Genomic DNA, 21,024 nt, shown 5'->3' on the forward strand with positions numbered 1-21,024 from the left:
TCTTTTAAAAGACATTTCATTTAAAATAGTGACTGCAAAAGGTGTCCCTGGTTATTTATGGTTTAGTTTTTTAAATGCTTGTATTTAGAAATGATTTCTCAGAACTTATCAGGTCTCAGTGCTAGACTAAATCACTTGTGAAGACGAATGGTTTTTTAATGACTTAAGCTTTGGACCTTCAGGCCTTGTAGACATCCTCACGTATTAGTGCATGTAGCAATACCTCAGCATGCATGTAATGTACAATTTGATGAACAGCTTTTCCACTGTCAGTGACACAGTTTTTCTCCCCTAACTGTTTTCCTTTGTAGAGTATCCCATATGTTTGTCACAGTGAAATGCCTCAGATGGCTGCACAGTGATCACAGCCTTTTTTAATGACAGGGGAACTCGGAAAATGCTTTTGAGGCCGACTCAGTGAATCTAACGTCAGTGTTTCAATTTGCATGTTTTGAGTTTAGCCAACCTGTCGAACACTAGTCTCTTTTTTCAACCCTGAGTTGTCAGAAAAGTATTCAGTGGAATAGCAGTTAGATGCATATGTGGACCATCTGGGAGAGGAAACACACTTGGCCAACTTTACATACCATGGCCACAGGCTGCGTTTGTTGACTGGTTTTCTCACCCTATGCATAATTTCTCCACACATGGAACAGACTGATGGTGAAATGAGCAGTTTTACTAAATTGGTTTCTCAAGGTGTACATGTTCTCTGTGTCCTGTTGTACACCCCAATGCTCGCAGCGTGTTACTGTACTTGCTGTAAGTGTGAGAGTGAGCCAAGCTAAAATGGGCGATGGTATGAGCTCTGGGTTAGGGATACTCTTCAGACATATTAAGGGGCTTAGTGTTGGCAGAGAAACTGTGACATTCCTTTAGAAGTGGATGAAAAGTAGAATAGCAGAGGCTCTCAACTCTCACAGAAACAAGCGAAAGGGAGAAATGTTTGGTCGACTTGAAAGCTTATAGCATTGCGTCTTCTGCTCTGTAAGACTTGTAGGATAAACAATGACATCACAAACTCAGTGGACATGGTGTAATGCACAGTGTGCAAATTAGCACAGTTTGAATTAAAGGACAGCAGTAATGGTCTTTGCACAGATGTATCTGAAACAAGCCATGTGTTTGTGGAGGTGAGAGACTCACAAGGACTCGCACTGTTGAGGTCAGACAGAGCCGCAGATGTCACTGGGCAAGGCAAACTGGTCTGGCACGGTGGCAGCGCTTGTAATCCGCATAGCGTGTAATGGTGACTTTTACAGTTGCCGTTAATTTGGAGCCATTTGTAAGAATCGTTCAACGCAGCAGAGATGATGTGTGTGTTCTGTTGCCCAAGTGCGTGGGTTGGTGGGACCCTCCAAAGTTAGGTAAAGTTGCTTCATCAATCTAAGTGCTTACCACATACCGAAACAGAGCACATTTCTCTTTGTAGCACGATGAAACTGTCGCCTATAAAAGTAAAACATGACCACCCATACAAACAATGACTAACCACACTAACGTAGCAGTTTGGAAGTCCAGTTTTATTGCACTGATTCTGACCTGGGCGCTGCCCCAAAAGCAAAGATGTTGGAGAATGAGGCAACCTTAGACCCTTTCCCTGTTTGTCAGTAGGAGCTCTGACAGTTCTGCACTTGGGGTCATCTGGCAGAGAGGGAGGCTGAGACTTTGGGACCTCTCATTGATAGTGTCAATGACTCCATGGAAAAGGAAAGCGAAAACAATAAAAGGCTTGCCGCCAACGTCGGCTGGCTCACACTAGCCAGCGAGGGAGAGAGTGTGTGTATTGGTGTGACTGTGTGCATACTTAATTAGTCCAACATGTGACTAGTCCCGCTTCCCACAGCTTGGTGCCTGTGACTGACAGCACAGAGAACCTGGAAGTGACAAGGAGCAGGGGAGGTCACAGGAGAGGGAGGGGGGAGAGGAAGCTTGGGGAGCTTCGGTGTGTCCACTTGTCTCACGCGATCTGGAATCACTACAGCACCTCACATCGTTCTGCTTTCATCCAGCTTGTCCTGCGTCACCTCGTAAGAATGCAATCTGTCCACCAACTTGGAAGTACAACAGTGTGATAATTTGATACTGATAAAAATCTGGTGTCATGATAGTGAAGGATATAATGATGGGCTTAGCTTTCAAAGTGAAATTTTATATGGGACCACAGCCGAAGAACAGAATCTGCCTGTCCATCATAGTAAACTGCTGATTCTCTGGGGACCTCCCGAGAGCCTTTGAGGGTGAAGTTATCGTCAAGATTTTCCATCACATTAAAGAAAATTGCATTTGTTTTGCCATAGCATGCCTCTGTGCTTCTTGCAATCACTCTTTATTGGTTTGTGGCTTTTGATGGTTTTACAGCAAATCCAGCATTTAGCTGAACATTTGTCTCACAAGTTATCAGTCTTCTGTGACTCTCCTGTCATTTTTACACATACACTGGTTTCCAACTAAGACAACACTGGTAAAGAGACAATTTACACTGGGAAAGAGATATGTGAGCTGTCATTTTCTCACCAGTTAACAAACTTTTGATCTTAGACCGCTTGCCGGAATAAATATGGGCTAAAACAGAGAATACGATGAGAAACAAGTCGCAAAAAATTTCCTGGACATACCAGAGCTCCAGCTCTTAAGTCTGCTTTCCGAGCGTCTGCCGTCAGTTACAGTGGATCTCTGCCATGGAATTCTTTGCACTCTTAAATTAAACCCTTCACCAGGCCCAGCTGGTTCACAAAGTGGAGAGAAGGGGAGAGGGAGAGAAGAAGGGAGGAGATGGAAAGGAGCGAGCAAATCCATCTTTCACTTCTCACGTTTGGCTTCCTCTGGATGCTGCCATTAACACCTCATGTCTGGTCAACGCAACCCCTTAGATACCGTTTGGAGAAGAAAGAGCGAGAGAAAAGAGAAAAGGATGAAGAATCAAGGAGAACAAGAGCAAGAGAAAGAGACTGAAAGCCTAAGACAATGTTTTGATTAATGTCTGTTGTATTCCTCTGGTTCTGAAACAGAGGATTACCTTACCTAACCCCAGTGGAGAACGAGCAAGACGTTTCAGTGGTGAGATTGAAACCAGATATTTCTGTTCACACTGGCTCATATCCACCACTTGTACTGGACCCGAGTTTGAGAACATGACTGGTGACTGTGACAATGTTGTCTGAGTGCCAGTTTTATTCCAGTGTCAGATTTTTTCATTTTAAACGCCAATGCACATGACACAGTGCAGCAGGAGGCAGTGAATATGGCAGCCTGTCCCTCGTCACATTTTCATTCCTTTGAAAACAAGACCCCTTCTTTGTTGGAGGAGGTCTAGACATGCATTCACTTGTGTGTGTGTGTGTGTGTGTGTGTGTGTACCCTCACTGAGATCATTCCCAAACCAGCCACCACAAATGAATAACTGCTGTTGGGTGATGCTCAATCATTCACTGCCACACCATCCCAGATTTCACCTCAGCAACCTGCTGGTGCACTTGTCCCTACACAGTTGTGAAAGCCAGTGGTCTTTTCTGAATGGAAACTGGCTAGTAAACGATGTTTCTGTCACACTTTTTTTTCAAAAACCTAAATGGAGGAAACTATGATGCATTGCAGTACTGCATCACTTACGTTCCAATTTCCTTGGCCCCCCAATCCTCCCTCCTGTGTAGTATTGGGTTTCTGTCCCTTCCATCTTGTATTCAGAGCACTGACCTTTTGTAGGGTTCCTTTGTCCAAGGTCCAAAGGCAGTTGAGGTTTCAAGTGGTCTCTCGGGCTTCCCACTATGCCTTGAGGGTCACGGAGAAAAATTAGCCACTACATTAGTGTACAGAAATCCTTCAGCTTGTCAGCAATCAACTAAATACTGGGAGCAGCACCAAAGAAAAGCGATGATTTGATATCAGGGTCACGGTGCAGACTTTCCATGTGTGTGGTTCATGACAACAAACAACATTGGTGTAGACTTCCAATAATGTGTGAGCTAAGACAGGTCTATTTGTGTGAGCTGACGCGCTGTAATAATGGCAGTCCAACAAAAGCAGGCTTGTTTGAGCTGACAAGATGGTGTAAATATGGCTAAACAGAGAGCTTTTGTACAAAAACTTTACCCTCCATCTCTCAGAAATACAATCAGTGGATGAACGCCAAACCAACAAAGGACCGTGTTTTGTCAGCGTGTCCTCTCACTTTGACCATGAAAATAACCAACCTCCAGGGTAGCATTTTTTTTCACTTGAGAGAGTTTTATTTTCCCAGCATTTAGTGATGTCAGAGCCACAGAAACTAAACTTTCTTTTCCCTCCTTCCTTGTCTAAACCTTATGTCTGCCCAAGGCCTGCACTCATGGTCACATACAGACACACACACCCTCTCAGGCCGACTGCTGCGTGTCTGCATCTTGTCTCCTGATCTCAAATCAGAGAGCTGAGCTCAACGTGGCAGGTGCTGGTCGACCCTGAGCACGGCTGCCAGAGCCAGGTTGGGTCATGCACATGTGAGCACAGGTGGGCCAGATGATGGATGAATAAGCTAAAAGTCTCCACAGTTCTGCCTGTCTTCACTCTTTTCTTCTCGTTTCTCTTACACTGACATGCACCATCTCTCTGTTGCACAGACTGTGCTGTATATTTCCACCGCTCACACTGACAATCACATACACTTCAGACTGGACTGGCCAACGAGACGTTCTGTGATCTGGAGGCAACACCAGACAGGACTGTTTTAAAGGAACATTTCAAGCCAGGCTTCGTCATTTTAAGGATTTTCAGCATCTGCGATGTTCCATATATCTTGTAACTCGTTTGTTTGTGTCAGTTTCCTGTCAATTCCTTAACGTTTTTGTGGTTTGTGGAGCTCACTGATAAAACTGAGACAAATGATAAAGATTCCTCGTGTCAGCACAAGAGACACTGGAAAAGGGAAAGCCCTAGATCAGTCTGATTTATATACAAATTGATTACTGTTGTTATTACTTCAAGGTGTGTCTGGGGAGGGTTGAGCAATCGAGGAGAATAGAGCTGAAAACTTTGAAGGAGATGGATTATCGCAAGGACGCTTAGCTTAGCGTCTGGGCTCGCATTGCATGCTCAGTCCGTTTGCCAAGCTCTTGGCAAGGCTAGTGCCCACATTTGTTTTGACTAGGTCATGAAACTCCACACTTCCATCTTTCTCTCCGTCTCTCCCAGCACATTCCTCCTCCTCATCAGTATCATTACCTGCTCTCTGTAGATTGCTGGACTGACTCCAAGCTCTCACCCCCTGGTCTCATGTGTCCCTGTCTCTCTCCCCCTTGTTCAGCTTGTTTCCCATGCTTAGTTGTTCTCACCCCAGATTTTTTGGCTTACAAGTATTGATGAAAACAAGTTCCTTGGTGGACTAGCTTGTTGGCAGCGTTCAAATTTCTCCCTGTTTCAATAACAGTCATTACTCCAGCATGTTTGGGTCTGATTGGGGAACTTGTTCAACTCACAGCTTCTTTTAATACAACTCTAAGAAATACAGCTCTGAGAATCATGTGACCAACAAGTTTTAAACATATGGAGTTCCATATGTTCGCCCTTGAAAATAGGCATAGATCATCCCAGCAGTTATCTGGATGTACTTACGTTCAACTTAATGAATCTAGATTTGAATAATATCCCACTTTCTTTTACTTTTTGAGACTTTTTTTTTCATATACTCCACTGAGGAGAGTTATAGGTAAAAGGTAAATAGTTTTGCTATTGTATTAAATTACCTTTTTTGATTTTAATTTGGACAGTTTTGACATCCTCTCGTGGCTCCATTCTTGGCTCCTGTAGGAAAGTAGCAGTTTCTTTTCACTGTTTATTTGCTTTGTTCACACCAGCCACTAAATCCCAGTAATGCAAGCCTTCTGCTAAAATTATTTTCCAATTAAGTCCTCTAATGGCACTTGAGTTTCAAGATTTATGGCAGAGATAACATAACATAATTACATAATGTAGTTTAATATTCCCTAAATGTTATCCTGAACATTGGCTGTACATTGGGCCCCATTTTCCCATTTAAGGCTCATAATTTTAAGGGTCCTCCAGTGTTTCTCAATCCATGTGCAGATGGTGAGCATTGAATTCCATTTCCCTGTCTTCTTCTCACATTTTTTTTGATGTTGTCAGCAAGCAGAGACCCAAGCTGGGATATGACTTTATTCACGCATCAAGTCAAGCCAAAAGCTTTTGCCGCCCATGGATTAGTTCAGGGCTTTTTGTCTCACAAAGAACAGGCTGCTACCTCCAGTTTTTAGAATACAGCATAACCAGAAGACAATCATGTTATGTCTATCATGTTTCTTCAGTGAGGGTCAACTCTTTCCCCTGTGCCTAAGGTGCAGTCCTTGGCTTTAGTAAATGTGAGTGTTTTCGATCACATTTAATTAAGTACACATGATTGTGTCATATGAGCTTTACTTTTTCTTTTTTTTCTTTTTTTTTTAATCTACAGTTTGTGGTACTCGCAAGTATTGGAAAATGTTTTGATGAAAGATTGAGCGATGGGTTATTTTCATTGAAGGGCAATTACTGATGAATAATTTGCTAGTAACTCATTATAACCATGGTGAAGAAAGCTGTGTTGCTCCTTTTTGACTCCCCCTGCCCCATCTGTCATTTTCTTTCCCATCTAGGTTATGGCAATCTAGGAGTCGGTGGTTTTGGAGGTGGTGTCCATGGAGGAGGTGAGTCCTTGCAGCCTGGAGCTGAAACTGGAATTGGTCATGTGTCCAAGCACAAGTGTAAAATTTAATTGACAGCGGGTTAGAACATTATGTTCTTAGTATAATAACATACAATTAGGTTTCACAACAAAAGTCTAAAATGTCTTTTGAAAGTTTACGCTTCACCATGAGCCAGTACACTCAAAAACCTTTGCCTCTGTGTTTAATTTAGGTGGTTATGGTGGATATGGTGGAGGCACTGGGGGCTTTTTCCCAGGAGCTGGACAGAAGGCTGCCAAAAGAGGTACAGCTTTTTTTTATAACTTTGATTCAACTTCACCATCTCATAAAGAGAAGTTAATTAATTAGTTAATTAAGTAAGTAAACAAGTAAGGTAGACCGTGTGACTGGGTGTCATATGAATAGTTTGAAAGAAAGAAATAACTTTATTCCATTAGCAAGGTCATTTTAAATGTTGGCCTTTTGGAGCCTTAATGCATGTGTGGTTTACTCCATCTCATGCAGTTCCCATGATTTATAGATCTAAATATTGTATGATGCAGGATCAGGTTTTAACCACCCACCTGTAATACACAGGGTGATTTTTATAATGAAGTATTGTATTTAGCATCAGTTACTCTATAGCAGGGCTTAGTCCCCTGGCGGACTTGTACCTCTGGTGGAACTGGTCTGGTTTTTATTGAGTAAATTTACTCAATAAAAACCAGAGCTTTGTCACTTTAGCAGATCATGTATTTTTTATATGTCAAAAACGATGATTTTGAAAATATCAGTTACACCCGAATACAGCAGGAATGAGACATTTGATGTTGATGTTAATAAGAATGTACGAGGCATGTGTGCATCAGCTGTTTGATGTAGGTTTGAATCCTGCCATCTTTTGTTTATGGATGCTTCCATTGGACACAAAGACAAGTGAAGAGATCACAGGCTGTGGAGAACTTTTTCCTTGATTTCAAAACAAATAATGATGGAATTCTGGCTCGAGACGCTAATTATGTTCCACTTGCTCGTTTTGAGTTGTTTGTTTTGATGGCTGCACTGATATTGTGTGGTTTTCCGCTCTCAGTGTCAACCTTTCAGTAGAAATTCCTCAAATTCAAGGTCCATAAGTTTGTCTTGTGGTAAAAGATCCATCTAGAGGTGGAATGTCCTCAGTGTACCATTTTAAAGACTCTTCCTTATGTTAAATTACCGTTTGTGTGGTTTAAAAAAAAAAAAGTGCTTGGAAGTTCAAAGTTGAAGCTTGTGTTATCAGTGTAGGTGTCATTCACATTAACTGCTTGCACTATCATTTCACACAGGCTATGGTGGTCATCTTGCCTCTTGCCTGGTCTAGGAAGTAATCATAAGTATCAACCAGACAAATATCCAGCTTGGTTCCAGCACTGTCCCACATTAAAATCATTGCTGAAAAAACAACAACAACAACAACAAAAAAGACATTAATTCTGACAAGGCCTCCGGTTATTCCCTAAACCTCCCATTTTAACAAATACTGCTGAAATTCGGGTTGTTCTAACCACAGGTGCAGGAGGCCATCTGCTACCACAAGGAGGTGAGCTGATTCTTGGCCTGATGACAGACTACTGTACAAACTCGAACTGTGCTGAATACTGACACGAATCTTTTCAGAACTTTGAGAGATCGGCATGCTTGCATATTGTGAGAAAGCCAAAATGAATGTTTCGCATTAATGGTAACTCAGCATGAAAAACAGTGTTTGGCAAACACGTGTACATTTTTATCATGTACCTGCAGACCTCGGACAGTTTGAACTTCAGCAGAGCCCTCCGTGACCTGAAGGTCTGTGTTGTGAATGTGCACATGATTTGCTTTAAATTAGGCAGGCTGATTAAGCATGGACTCAGGAGGATCCAGTCATGGCCAGGTCTGTACTATGGCAAAGAGCCCACTCTTAAGTATTGGTTGGCAATGACAAAACTTCAGTCCTTAGAATCAGCGTGTTCTCTTTTCATGACACTCAAAATAACAACCCGTTCCTCTAAAAGAGCAGAGATAAAACAAAACATTCCCTTGCCAAACCTTTCCTCACCAAATCTCCCAGGCCACATACTTACAGGCAGTGCGCAATGTCTGTCCGGCAAAGTATGGGGAATTTAAGATTAAAAAATGAAAAAGAGTTTAAACAAATAAATGAGTGTGTTTTATTCTGCTGCCAAGCTCCCTTACAAGTGAAGCTGACAGCTCATTTCCTCCATGAGGGGCTAGCCAAAGAAATGAGGCATTTGATGAGGCAAGGCAAATGCCATGCGTGCTGGCAGCCTCTCCTGATTAGATTACACATCGACCATGTTGCTTTTGATCATGCAGTGATGACAGACTAGTAGGGACAGATTAGCAGCTCTCAATACCACTGGTCAGTCTGAGGATCTGGCTCCCTGCAGAGGAGGTGAAGTCTAGCACAGGCCACATACCTGCTCATCATTCATTTTCAGTATTACAGGGCCCTCTAGTGGTCATGGGATGCACAACTTTACAATACTAATGATATAAGGTTTTCATTAGTGTGTGAATGGCACAATCTGAAATTGTATATTTGTATTTTGTGTTTATGTTTGGGTACTTTGTGTACCAACAGGGACTGGAGGAACTGTGCCAGGGGCAGGAGGAGTTCCTGGAGGCACAGGAACTGGAGCTGGAGTGCCCGCAGGAGGCAAGTCACGCACACATCATTCGTCCAGTTTTCTCCTTTATTCTCATTATTTTAATTTGTACTGCTTTTTAAAAATGAGATGTTAGACTTTAGTTGGCTAAAGTCATACTGGGACTTAAGCACAGTACAGCATTTCAAGCCCAATTGTGTTTGGAGCCCAAACTGGCTCTTGGTCAGCGAGATCAGTTCCACTGTGCCTGACAAAGAGCCAGTTTGGGCTCCAAACATAGTTCTTTACCTAATGTAATAAAGTAACAGTTTTAAAGAGCGCTGTTAACAGTGTCCTTGGGAGGCAGGAATCACAGTTGTTTGGACTCAGCACCTGGACAAGAAAGATGTGCGAATGTTTTGCACACTGTATATTTGTCAAACTCCCTCAATGAGCTAAGTAACATTTCATGTCTTTTTTTTTTTCAGTACCTGTTATTCCTCAGACAGGCCTTCCAGGAGGGACTGGTGTTGGCGCAGGAAAGAAAGCTGCCAAAGTGCCAGGTTTTGTAGACTCAACAATAAACTCATAAAGCAGACAGGATGTCGTTCATAAGGCAGCAGAGCCACATCAGATTCCTTTTGCATTGCATGTGGCAGGTGTTTGGTGCTGGTGGGGGAAAAGAGAAAGATAATTATTTGTAAAATAATGATGGTTTACAAAATCTGGGTTTTCATTTTTAAAACTAGGTTCAGGTGAAGCACCAACATATCTAACTGCTTTCATTTGTAGAGGTGAAGCCAAACACAGCAACATTTCTACAGGTGCAAGAAAAAGAAAGATTACAGACAATAAAAAAGTCAACAAGTTGCCAGTTTAATAAGATGCCAGCAGCACCTGTCTGGCTCCACTATATCATTTTTGTGGTAGTGTTTTGTTACTCTGATGGACATATAATTTTCGTCACTGCCATCATTGTCATAAACATTGTCAGACAAAAGATTGTTGTTGCCGGTGCATGCCAGACCCTTCTCGTGTATTTGAATGTGGATGCAGAAGTGCAGTACTGTCCTCTCTTGCTGTGGCAGGTGTGGGTGTGCCTGGACTTTACCAAGGCGGACTGGTACCAGGAAAAGGTTTGTGTCTTTCAATGATTATTCTCAGGCAGAAATTGTCAAGTGTTTCACCATGTGTATGATCAATGCTTCTGCAAAAGATCTGCACAATGATTTAACGTGGCTATTTTCTGGTTTCTTATGGCTCCTTCAGGCTTTGGTGGGCGTGGAGTTCTGCCTGGGGTGCCCACTGGCACCGACCTGAGTCCAAAATCAAGTAAGGTTTGGTTTTTTACTCATAAGTGTTGAATTTTTCCATTGTCATTGAATGCAACTTTTTTTTTTAAACACTGTTTTTATTGCCTTTTTTAAAACAAAAATATGGGGAACGCAACATTTCTTTATAATGGTGAATCAATATAATACACAACATACACATTACAAACTACAAAGAAATCTTCAATGGTAAATTAATAAATACATAAAAAAAAAAGATCGATTGGTTGGGTTTGATTGACAAAAAGCATTCTACATACAGATATGTTACTGTTCTTCCATCCACTAATTCCGTCTAGTATTTACATTCCAACAATGATCTTCTTTCTTCCGTATGTTTGATTGGTTGTTGATCGTTGTTGATTTTTTCTTATATAGTCGCAGGTGGAGGACAAGTAGGTCAAGGACCAGGTAACTTTATTTGTGATTATTACTTTATTACAAACAAATGCATTTGTATTTTTATCAGCAATATCAGTATTAGCTGATGGACTTTTAAATGTATTACCTCCGACACAGGAGGCCGTGGATATGCTGGACCGATGCAGCCAGGAGTGTTCCACGGATACCCCCTCAAATCACCCAAAGTGCAAGGTGAGATCTGAAGTGAGACAGTAACTGTGTTTTAAAGACGTCACACTCTTGTATTCATAGGAGCCAGACATCTGACCACAGTCTTCAGCCATACTCACACTGGGGGGCTCTCAGGGTACATGGCATATTTACAGGGGTATCTGGTATACTCTGTATTTGTATGGGAGAATTGCTATCGAAGCCTAATGACTATGACAGACTGCACAGATTCAGCACCACTGCGGGCAGGAGGCAAAGTAATAGCCTTTGCTGTTGTGTAGGTGAACCAATGATAAAGTGAACAACTAAATTAGTGACACAATCAATAAATAATAAAAATGTAAATAATATTATAAAGAGTATGGTCAAGGCTTTCTCCATATGAAAAGTTTCATTTGATATCTTCTGTCATGATTTGGCACTTTTGTTACATTCTGCCCCATCAAGGTGTTTTTTTTTCTCCTCAGGTGCTTATGGGGCCAAACCTGGAGGTGGCAAACTTCCCTTTGGTACAAATATATATATATATATTTTTGCACTTTTGCAAAGATTTGGTAGATTTTGGTAACTATGTGGAAATCCACAGGTTACAGATGTGTCACATTGCAATGTTTCAGGTTATGGGGGCTTTGGTACTGGTGGAGCTGGACTGCCAGGAGGAAAAGGTGGCCCTGGTTCTCGACCTGGATATCCTGTTGGAACTGGTGTGTGTTTGTACGATTCTACTGTTAACTGATATGAAGCAGAGAGGGAGAAAAAAGTAAACATTAGATGAATGCCTAATGTATTTTTTTTCCTTTCTGCAGGAGTGGGGCCAGGGGGCATCTCACCTGCTCAGTCTAAAGCTGCCAAATATGGTAGTCTACCACATTTATTACCAAGACAATACTGCTTTGTTTTCCAATAAATAAATGAAAATATGATACAAGTTTTGTAACACCAGTACTGAACTTTGAACTTGAACTTTTATGTCTATGCTCTCTGCCCCAGGTTTGGGAGGCACTGGAGGAGTTGGTGGTGTTGGGGGTCTCGGGGGTGTTGGTGGTGTTGGTGGTGTTGGTGGACTGTATCCAGGGCAGGTGCCAGGAGGTATAATCTATAGCAAAGAAAAACAAAGTCTGTAGCGATATTAGAAAACTCATTACTGAAAATCCCTTTATACACCAGTAAACAGAATTGGTGCATGAAAAGGCAAATATACTTGAAATGACACAATAGGTCCACCCATATATTGTCAGCTCTCCTCTGTCAATAAATTAGTTCTGTCATCCAAATATGTCCCTCTGAATCAAACATGTTGTTATTCATAGTGCCTTCTTTTGCACTGATGTGGGACAGTATCTCAATTTCGTTGTACTTTTGTACAAAGTATGATTGTGCAATGACAATAAGATAAGATAAGATTTATCTTATGTTATGTTATGTTATGTTGTGTTGTGTTGTGTTGTGTTGTGTTGTGTTGTGTTGTGTTGTGTTATGTTATCACTTTTGCATAACTTAAAACAACTGACCTGTTAATAGCCATTCTTTCTGGTTTTTCTGTCTGTCTTTAAATATTTAACCACAGGCTATGCAGCTGGTTCAAAGGCTGCAAAATATGGTGAGAACTTTCATATTTTTGTGTATAATGGACACAAGCTTATAGTCATATCCTTGCACATTTTCATCTTCACATTATCTATTTTCTAAACAAAACGGGAAAATCATATCAAAAGTGTTTAATATTGCCTTATGTTGTGTAGAGCCTCTCGATTTCTCCTGGCACACTTCACCTTTCTTCTGCTGTTGTTCCCTGGACAGGGGTGGTACCAGGAGGAGTACCAGGTGGGGTACCAGGTGGAGTACCAGGAGGAGTACCAGGTGGGGTACCAGGTGGGGTACCAGGTGGGGTACCAGGAGTAGTGCCGGGAGGTGCACCTATTGGAGTACCAGGAGGAGGATATCCAGCAGGAGCCAAAGCTGCTAAATATGGTGTGGTGTATAAATAACCCTAACCCCAAATGGGATCATCATATGCGCTTTTCTTTTTTCAACTCAATAATGTGGAGTCAGTATTAGTGATAATTAGGTTTTCTCTCTCCCTCCCAGGGATAGGAGGACAAATAGGAACAGGAGGACAAATAGGAACAGGAGGACAAGTAGGACCAGGAGGACAAATAGGACCAGGAGGTTACTCTCCTGCTGCCAAAGCTGCTAAATATGGTATGGTAATTTTGTTTAATGGAAAGTTTTTTATGTGTTGGAATACATAGTTCTCAGTCTATGTAGATGGAGAAATAGATCACTATACTTTAAATCATATTAAATAAACTTGTTTTCCACAGGAGTAGGAGGACTGGGAGGCACAGCAGGAGCAGGAGGATACCCTGCTGGAACAGGAGCAGGAGGATATCCTGCTGCTGCCAAAGCTGCTAAATATGGTAGTAATACATTAATATCTCAGAACTTGTTGTGTGGTTCCTGTCAATGGCTCTGGATTCTTAGCAGCAGGGCCCACCAATATGTACCATACCACCAGCTTTACATGGGGATAAACTTGTCTCCACAGGACAAGGGGGACTAGGAGGTACAGCAGGACTGGGAGGAACAGCAGGACTGGGAGGTGGAGGATACTCTGCTGCTGCTGCTGCTGCTGCTGCTGCTAAAGCTGCTAAATATGGTAACTGCAATTAAAATCTGGAGAACATACTGAAACTAGATATATTGTAAAAAGACTATTGCAAATAGTGCATGATTACCTAAATGTAAATGTTGATATTAAAGGTCCAGGTGGTGCAGATGTAGTTCCAGGTGGTGGTGGGGTAGGAATTCCTGGAAGAGTCCCATTTTTACCGGGATATGGATGTAAGCATGCCCCACAGACTTTTTCATCTACAAGTAATGAAAGAATTATTTTATTGCTTTGGTAAAATTGTAGGATCAGTTTTTTAATCCAAGCTTTTTCTGGACATGTTGTGTTGCAGCTTTGGCAGCTGGTGCCAAACCTCCTAAATATGGTGAGACTGTGATTTACTATTTCAAATTGTGTGATGATTGACATGTAGCCAGACTGGCTCATTGACTGCTACCCACTGATACAATATATTATTGCATTAAAAAAATAGTTTTGTGATTTGTAATCTTTCACTCATAACGATGTAAGATTTGATCTATATTCATTCCCTGACAGGAGTCCCTCCAGGAACAGGCCAAGCAGGAGGCAGAGTTCCAGGGGGAGCAGGACAGATCCTTCCTGGTGGCGGTGGCTTTGGTGGTGAGTTTTTAAACTGATACATCAGTGCAGACAGGAAGGTTTTGTTCAGCATAAGTTTCTGCTGTTTCCTTTGTGATAGTTCAGTATGATCTAGTGAATCCTCAGTTACAAACATTATGTTGCTTCCTGACAGGTTATGGAACTGGTGCGGGAGTCAAACCCCCGAAGTACGGTAAGATGTTTTCTTTAAGTAGTTTTTGACTAATTTGAACAATCATCTGAATCATTTTTATACTTCATGAACATTGGACCCTATGTTAATGAGACGAAGATAATAATGTTGACAAAAATTTAGAGACAAAATCTAGACCAAAAATGTAAAAAAAAAAAAGTGAAACCATTTAGCAGCACTGATTAGAGAGCACATGTAAATGTACTATTTTTTTTTTTTTTTAAAGTAGTTCCATTAGGACAAGGGCCCAGTGCAGGACTAGGACTGAGGGGACAGGAGGAGGAGTAGGAGGAGTACTTGGTGTAGTACCAGAGGGGGTGTTGTAAAAGCTGCTAAATACAGCAGCAGGAATAGGCAAAACACATCCAGACACATTTTCTCATGTATAAATGTATTCAGATCGGAAGGATACAGTTTCTCAATAATTAATATAACATATTACTAGTATTATTATTGTTATTTTTATTATTATTGACAGTAAACTAATGATGCAACCTGCTTCATTTACCTCAAATAGGAGTTCCAGGAGGAGCTGGAGCAGGGTTAGGACCCGGAGGATTTGCAGGGACAGGAGGAACAGGAGTAATACCAGGAGCAGGAGGTGGACAATACTCTGCTGCTGCAAAAGCTGCAAAAGCTGCTAAATACGGTAAGTGAAATGAAGACATACACAAATACTACACATTCAGACACATTTCCTTGTGAATAAAGTGATTCTTCGACAGCCTGGATCTGGGATCACATTCTTTTGGTCATTTCCCAAAAATCCTAACCACATCTGAGGGACTATAAAGCGTGGCCTTCATGCTAGGCCAAGACAACAAGATACTTGAACTCCTTTACTTGTTGCAGTGACTCAACCTGAACGTAGCAATCCACCATTTCCCTCCTATCATGGCCTTAGATTTGCAGGTGTTGACCATTATCCCTACCACCTCATATTTGAAACCATCACTGTGTGGACTGGAAGACATGATCTGAAAAAGCCAGAACCAATGTAGGCTTGACAATCAGCCCCTCACTGACAAGTTCACTTCCTAGGCTTAGCTCCAAGAGTGGGTCCCAGTCTCCCTGTTCCAACTCTCACAACTGTCACAAGATGTTTTTGAATCAGTCTTAGTCAGACCCTCACCTCACATAGCTCTGTCAAGCCTTGCTGAACCAATTCCAATGCCTTGAGTGACCCTATCAGGGGTTATTGTCAATGCAAACCCCTCCACCACGCTGAGGTAGTGATTTTCCTTTGATGATAATTTATGCTATTCAAGCAAGGGCTCCACTAACAGTGACAGACACAGACTTTGAGATGTGGATGTAAATTTCCCTGAAAATTCCCTCTGCTGCTGTTATTGTGCTATTGGTGTTGTCCCTTCATCAAAACAAGAGGTCAAGTGTCCAGAAGCCCACATTAGAGTCTGTAGAGAGGTCAAGAGTCAGACACATTAGACCAAATATGTGTTGTCATGTAGCAGATAACAGTGGCATCAATGTGCTGACCTCATGTGTGCCTCTCGCAGGAGACATCACTGGAGTAGGACTTGGCGTGCCAGGAGCTACTCCGGTTACATCTGTCAGTGGTGTTCCAGATGGTTCCGTTGTTGTGTTACCAGGTGGCACAGGTGTTCCCGGAAAACCAGGTAAAGCTTAATAATACAGTCTTTCGATTCTCTACGATGAGACATTTTATAAGTTTTGCGCTTTGAATGATCTTTTTATTGCTTTTACAGCAAAGGATGTAGTTCTTGCTGGAACTGCTCAACCAGGTACAGTTTATGTATGTTATGTTTTAGCAGTAGCTAAATACAACATACGGGAGGAAGATTTTACTGCCAAAACTGAAAGTACAGTCAAGACCTCGATCACCTGACACACGAACAGTAAACTTTAAAGGGATATAAATACAGTGCTTATTTATCTGTAACCCTCAAAGGCTCATTCAGACTCCTTCACTACACCCCTTGCAGGACTTCATCAACAACAGACAGACAGCTAACCCGCCGCAGCATTTCCACTTATATTTGGCATTGGCACTCTACTTTTGGAGTTACTGCAACAGTACTGTGCCATCATTTATCCCCTCTACATCTTCTTCACCCATTTCCTGCCCACAAAACTCACATGTTGTTTGTATTGCGAGTGCTACCAGCTATTGACCACCTCTAGCTTACAGCCTCCCAGCCGTGGCAGTATCCAGGTCCGCCTTACAGCTTCTGCCTTTTCTGGTCTCTCTCACTCTGCGGCTGTTTAAAGCACAGTGGATGAAACTGGAACCTGTTGTCTTTTGGCAGGGCCCACGGCTATTGCCGCAACTGGCAAGGCCCCAGAGGTCCCGCAGACCAGTAAGACTTGCTGTTTGCATGAAACCTTTGACCATGAAGTGAAAGCTGTGGTATTTACTACATATCAAATTTCAGCTGAGTTGTAATGTATTTGCTACTCTGATGTAGTATGATTCAGTCCACTCAGTATTTGTGAATGTGATTAATTCCTGTCCCAAAAGAGACACTTAACAGTCTTTTGTTTCCAACAAGTGTTTTGCATTTCATTATTAGTGTTTCAAACAACATCCAGATTGAGTATTTTAATGGTTACAGTTTTAAATCTTAAAAACACAATCTGTTCTCCAAATGTGACAAAAGCAAATGGTAACCCCACCACATCTGAAACCTGCCATTGTTTGTTGTTAATTTGTTATTAGGTTCCCAGTAGCCTCCACTGCTGTATTTACATCTGTTTTCTAAATCTACATGTATTTAAATGTACACTATGGGAATACATTCATAATTTAAAAGGGCATAAATTACAGCTTGGAACTTAAAATTTCCAATTTAGTGAGAATTATTCATCTTCTCAAATACTGTTTGGAAATACCATAGAAAACTTTCTGTCTTCAGCATAGATTAATTATTTTACTCGTATTCTCCTGCTTCATTTTGGGGCTTTAAAGACAGGTGCTATTCAATTACTTCTTTCAGCATTACACGTGATCTCATAAGCGGATTTGGCTTTTTTTTTTGCCACCAGTTTTGTGTTCTATGCCAGATACATAGAACATTTACACATGACAGCTGTGCTTCAGACATGGTCCTCAAATGACAGGCTTCATGTAGTGCTGAAAGAGGAGTTGATTTAGGCCATGTGGCCCCTGATTGTCACAGTATGTCAGTTGTGGCCACAGGTTGTCTCTTTTTTGCAACAGTACTTGTCACGTGCACTCCTTTCCTTTTTACTAACGGCTCTCTGTGCTTGGTTACTTTTCATCATATCATAGCTGTATTTTTTTGGGATAATGACTAATCTAATTCACCCATTGAGACATTCAGAAGGTAGTGAATAGTGATAGATTAATTCTGGAGTTTCGTCTTCCCACATTTGATCGCTCTTAGATGATTACAGATGTTTATACCCTGCTAGTGAATATTACCTTTTGGTAGATTGTTGTTTTGTACGTCTGCTGTCTTGACACAGTTTTCTCATCATTTTAAATGTCTGTTTGATATTGTTTTGAAAGGAGTATGTCTTGCCTTCAGTCCCAGCTTGTTATTCCCATACCTTCCTTTTCCAACATGTAAAATTAATGCAGAGTTTTGTCATTAACAGCAACTGTATATTTTATCATTATTACTGTATCTGAAGCAAACAAAATCATTTAAATTTAACATTTTAAAAGACAGTTTGACTAATGTTGCTTTTCTTTTTCTTCTCTGCGCTGTGGTTGTGGTGGATGTGTGAAAACAGGCGGTGGGTTCATGCATGCATTTGCAATTAGTTCATTTAATTATTATTATTTGTCTCATCCTGTTCTAATTTACTTTTATTCCTGCCTGTTTTTATACAGTTGCTGGTGGAATTATTCAGCCAAGTGGTGAGTAGTACATATGAGACTGTTTGCAATTAATATGATACCATGACAACTACTGTAAGCTATATATATATATATATATATATATATATATATATATATATATATATATATATATATATATATATACATAGGCTATATACTTACTGTAGATAGCTTAACTTGATGTTACTTTTTTTTTAAATTTTCTAGGTGGCACAAGTGTTGGTAAATATATAAAAAAAAATCTTATGTGTTGAAATATGCCAAAGCATACTCTACAATCTATTGTTTTGCACATATTAAATTCAGACATTTCAGACAAAATTTAAAAGCCTTGTGTATTTACATGTTGGTTACAGGTGGAACAGGTGTTGGAGCACCTCCTGGTGGTAAGAGCAGTTCTCTTTTTTCATTTGCACTTGTACTAATAATGTGCCTGTCCGTCAACATATTTTATGCTGGATGTTAATTGTTACATCTGTCTGTGTTTTTAGCTGGTACAACAGGCCCAGGTCAGCCTGGTAAGTGTAAACAACCTCTGTTTGTATCTGTAGTCGTTAAATTTGCTCTCAGGACTGATACTCTAAATGTGCTGTCCTTGCTTTTAATGTGTAAGAAATCTGAAATAAGATGACAAAAATGAAAGATGCTAAGCCCAGAAGGAGATCCACTAGTATGCAACAAATATCAAAAGAGTATGGTTACACCATGATGACATCTTAATGACAACCTAATTTTTTACCTGATCATGTGACTTTCATACCTCAAAATAAGCTTGAATAAAGAAATCTAAATGAATTATTACAACAAACAAATTATCATGTCACAAATAAGATATAAATATATTTTACAATAACAGCCAAAGTCATTTGGTTGCAGCAGAATGTTAGAAATATTATGGGTGTATTATGCCGTATGGCTCATTTGCACTAATTTCTCAGCCCATTTTGCAGTAGGGAATGTTAAATACTGGATGGACTTTAACTCTCTTCTCTCATTCAGGTGCAACTGGAGTCCAACAACCTGGAGGTAGGACAATTTACTTGTATTGATTTCCAAAGTGTTGTTTTATCAGCCCTGAAACCGTGTTTTATCACTGATGGGGGTACAATACACCCTTCTGGCCACATGATGGAGACAAAGACAAATATAACAGCTGTGGTTGCTTTTTTTTGTGCTACAGTCAGTGACCATGATAACTCTGCTATTTTCAGGTACTGGTGTTGGCACAGGTGTCAAAGCACCTAAACCATTTGTGCCAGGTAAAGATTACTTATTTGTGTGACTTTGTAGAATAGAAGAAAAAAACATAGTTGTTTGAACATTATTGGTTTAATAATGTATAATGGTGACTTGCACCTTCTATATGAATCCCATTTTGCAAACATCTACCCACATATAATTTGTAAATTTGCTCATACTTATGTCACAGTTATATAAATGTACATATACATTATTTTTCAGTTACAATATTGAATACTTGCCTGTTTATGTCAGTACTGTTGTTATATTAATTTCCCTCCTCTGTGGATTAGAGGATCATTGCTGCACCTGATCACTTTTTCTAAAACATCACACACGCACACAGTATCCTCCATAAAGCTATATTATTTACAGAAATAAAACATCCTGATGATGTTATCATTTAGCAATACACTTTTAATGATCCTATTCAGTGTTATAGATCACTCTCAGGCTGTATTTATCTCACCGCGCATATGTCTAGACGGTTAATGTCTCTACTTCGATCAATAAACCCAGCAGTTAAAATAAGAGGAAAAGCTGCATCAGGCCTTTTTTTACCCAATTATCCCTCAGATAGACTGAACAGTCATCAGTTCTGTGCGTCTGTGGGTTTGCAGTTTTAAGTCATTTTTGCTATTCTGCAGTATTTTACCTGTGATGAACATGAGAACAAGTCCAAGGTGTTTTTTTGTTGGCCACAGGAACATCCATGGTAACACCTGGTCAACATCAACAATACACACCAACACACATTGAACACTAATGTTAAAAATACACAGCATGAGATAAAATAAATGTTAAAACACTGAACACTGTCAAGATAAAATAAATATAAATCTTTCATGCATGAATCTGATAAAAACAAAAGGCAGAATGTGAGAGAGGGAAAGATTTACAGTACTGAATATGGGCTTAGTTATGGTGATAACAACTATACAATCTGTATCACATTCCTGATAATCAGACTCAGCTGACAGACAGAACAGAAACACTTATTTAATCATCGTCATGGAGAATCCTCTATGTAATCTTCTGTATTCACACCTTCAGGCATGTAACACTTTTACTCCACAGGTACTGGAGGTGGATATCCTTACGGAACTTATGGAGGCAAGTTCCCTGCATTTTCCATTTAGCATTTCTAGACTTGGTTTAATTTGATGTGTTACTTATATTCCGTCTGTGCTTTATTTCTTCATGATGCAGTTACCGGCACTGGAACTGGAAGCGCAACTCTGCCTGGAGCGAAGCCTTTGAAACCTCCAGGTGTGTGTGTGTGTGTGTGTGTGTGTATTTCTGCTTCTAAATAAGCTACTCCATCCA

The 21,024-nt window shown here is 40.7% G+C and overlaps 1 protein-coding gene across 6 annotated transcripts in view; it reads left to right on the forward strand.

Annotated features, from left to right (window-relative positions):
- The window catches only part of elna (elastin a), a 46,715-nt gene that overhangs the window by 18,495 nt on the left and 7,196 nt on the right, over nt 1–21,024 (forward strand). The window contains exons 6-39 of one of the 6 annotated variants that reach the window (XM_041046394.1): nt 6,627–6,677; nt 6,889–6,960; nt 9,280–9,354; nt 9,772–9,846; nt 10,372–10,419; nt 10,553–10,615; nt 10,993–11,025; nt 11,134–11,208; nt 11,655–11,696; nt 11,805–11,891; nt 11,994–12,044; nt 12,178–12,276; nt 12,755–12,787; nt 12,988–13,158; nt 13,276–13,389; nt 13,512–13,607; nt 13,736–13,846; nt 13,951–14,031; nt 14,151–14,183; nt 14,357–14,440; nt 14,574–14,612; nt 15,130–15,261; nt 16,130–16,249; nt 16,340–16,375; nt 16,901–16,951; nt 18,351–18,353; nt 18,451–18,477; nt 18,667–18,681; nt 18,816–18,845; nt 18,951–18,977; nt 19,459–19,485; nt 19,671–19,718; nt 20,776–20,811; nt 20,908–20,967. In XM_041046394.1, the coding sequence (XP_040902328.1) occupies nt 6,627–6,677; nt 6,889–6,960; nt 9,280–9,354; nt 9,772–9,846; nt 10,372–10,419; nt 10,553–10,615; nt 10,993–11,025; nt 11,134–11,208; nt 11,655–11,696; nt 11,805–11,891; nt 11,994–12,044; nt 12,178–12,276; nt 12,755–12,787; nt 12,988–13,158; nt 13,276–13,389; nt 13,512–13,607; nt 13,736–13,846; nt 13,951–14,031; nt 14,151–14,183; nt 14,357–14,440; nt 14,574–14,612; nt 15,130–15,261; nt 16,130–16,249; nt 16,340–16,375; nt 16,901–16,951; nt 18,351–18,353; nt 18,451–18,477; nt 18,667–18,681; nt 18,816–18,845; nt 18,951–18,977; nt 19,459–19,485; nt 19,671–19,718; nt 20,776–20,811; nt 20,908–20,967 (2,145 nt within the window). The remainder of the gene's footprint in view (nt 1–6,626; nt 6,678–6,888; nt 6,961–9,279; nt 9,355–9,771; nt 9,847–10,371; nt 10,420–10,552; nt 10,616–10,992; nt 11,026–11,133; nt 11,209–11,654; nt 11,697–11,804; nt 11,892–11,993; nt 12,045–12,177; nt 12,277–12,754; nt 12,788–12,987; nt 13,159–13,275; nt 13,390–13,511; nt 13,608–13,735; nt 13,847–13,950; nt 14,032–14,150; nt 14,184–14,356; nt 14,441–14,573; nt 14,613–15,129; nt 15,262–16,129; nt 16,250–16,339; nt 16,376–16,900; nt 16,952–18,350; nt 18,354–18,450; nt 18,478–18,666; nt 18,682–18,815; nt 18,846–18,950; nt 18,978–19,458; nt 19,486–19,670; nt 19,719–20,775; nt 20,812–20,907; nt 20,968–21,024) is intronic. The other 5 variants (XM_041046396.1, XM_041046395.1, XM_041046397.1 and 2 more) reach the window with 5 other exon arrangements.

This window comes from Toxotes jaculatrix, chromosome 9 (genome assembly GCF_017976425.1).
Source record: "Toxotes jaculatrix isolate fToxJac2 chromosome 9, fToxJac2.pri, whole genome shotgun sequence".
Lineage (NCBI taxonomy): Eukaryota > Metazoa > Chordata > Actinopteri > Toxotidae > Toxotes > Toxotes jaculatrix.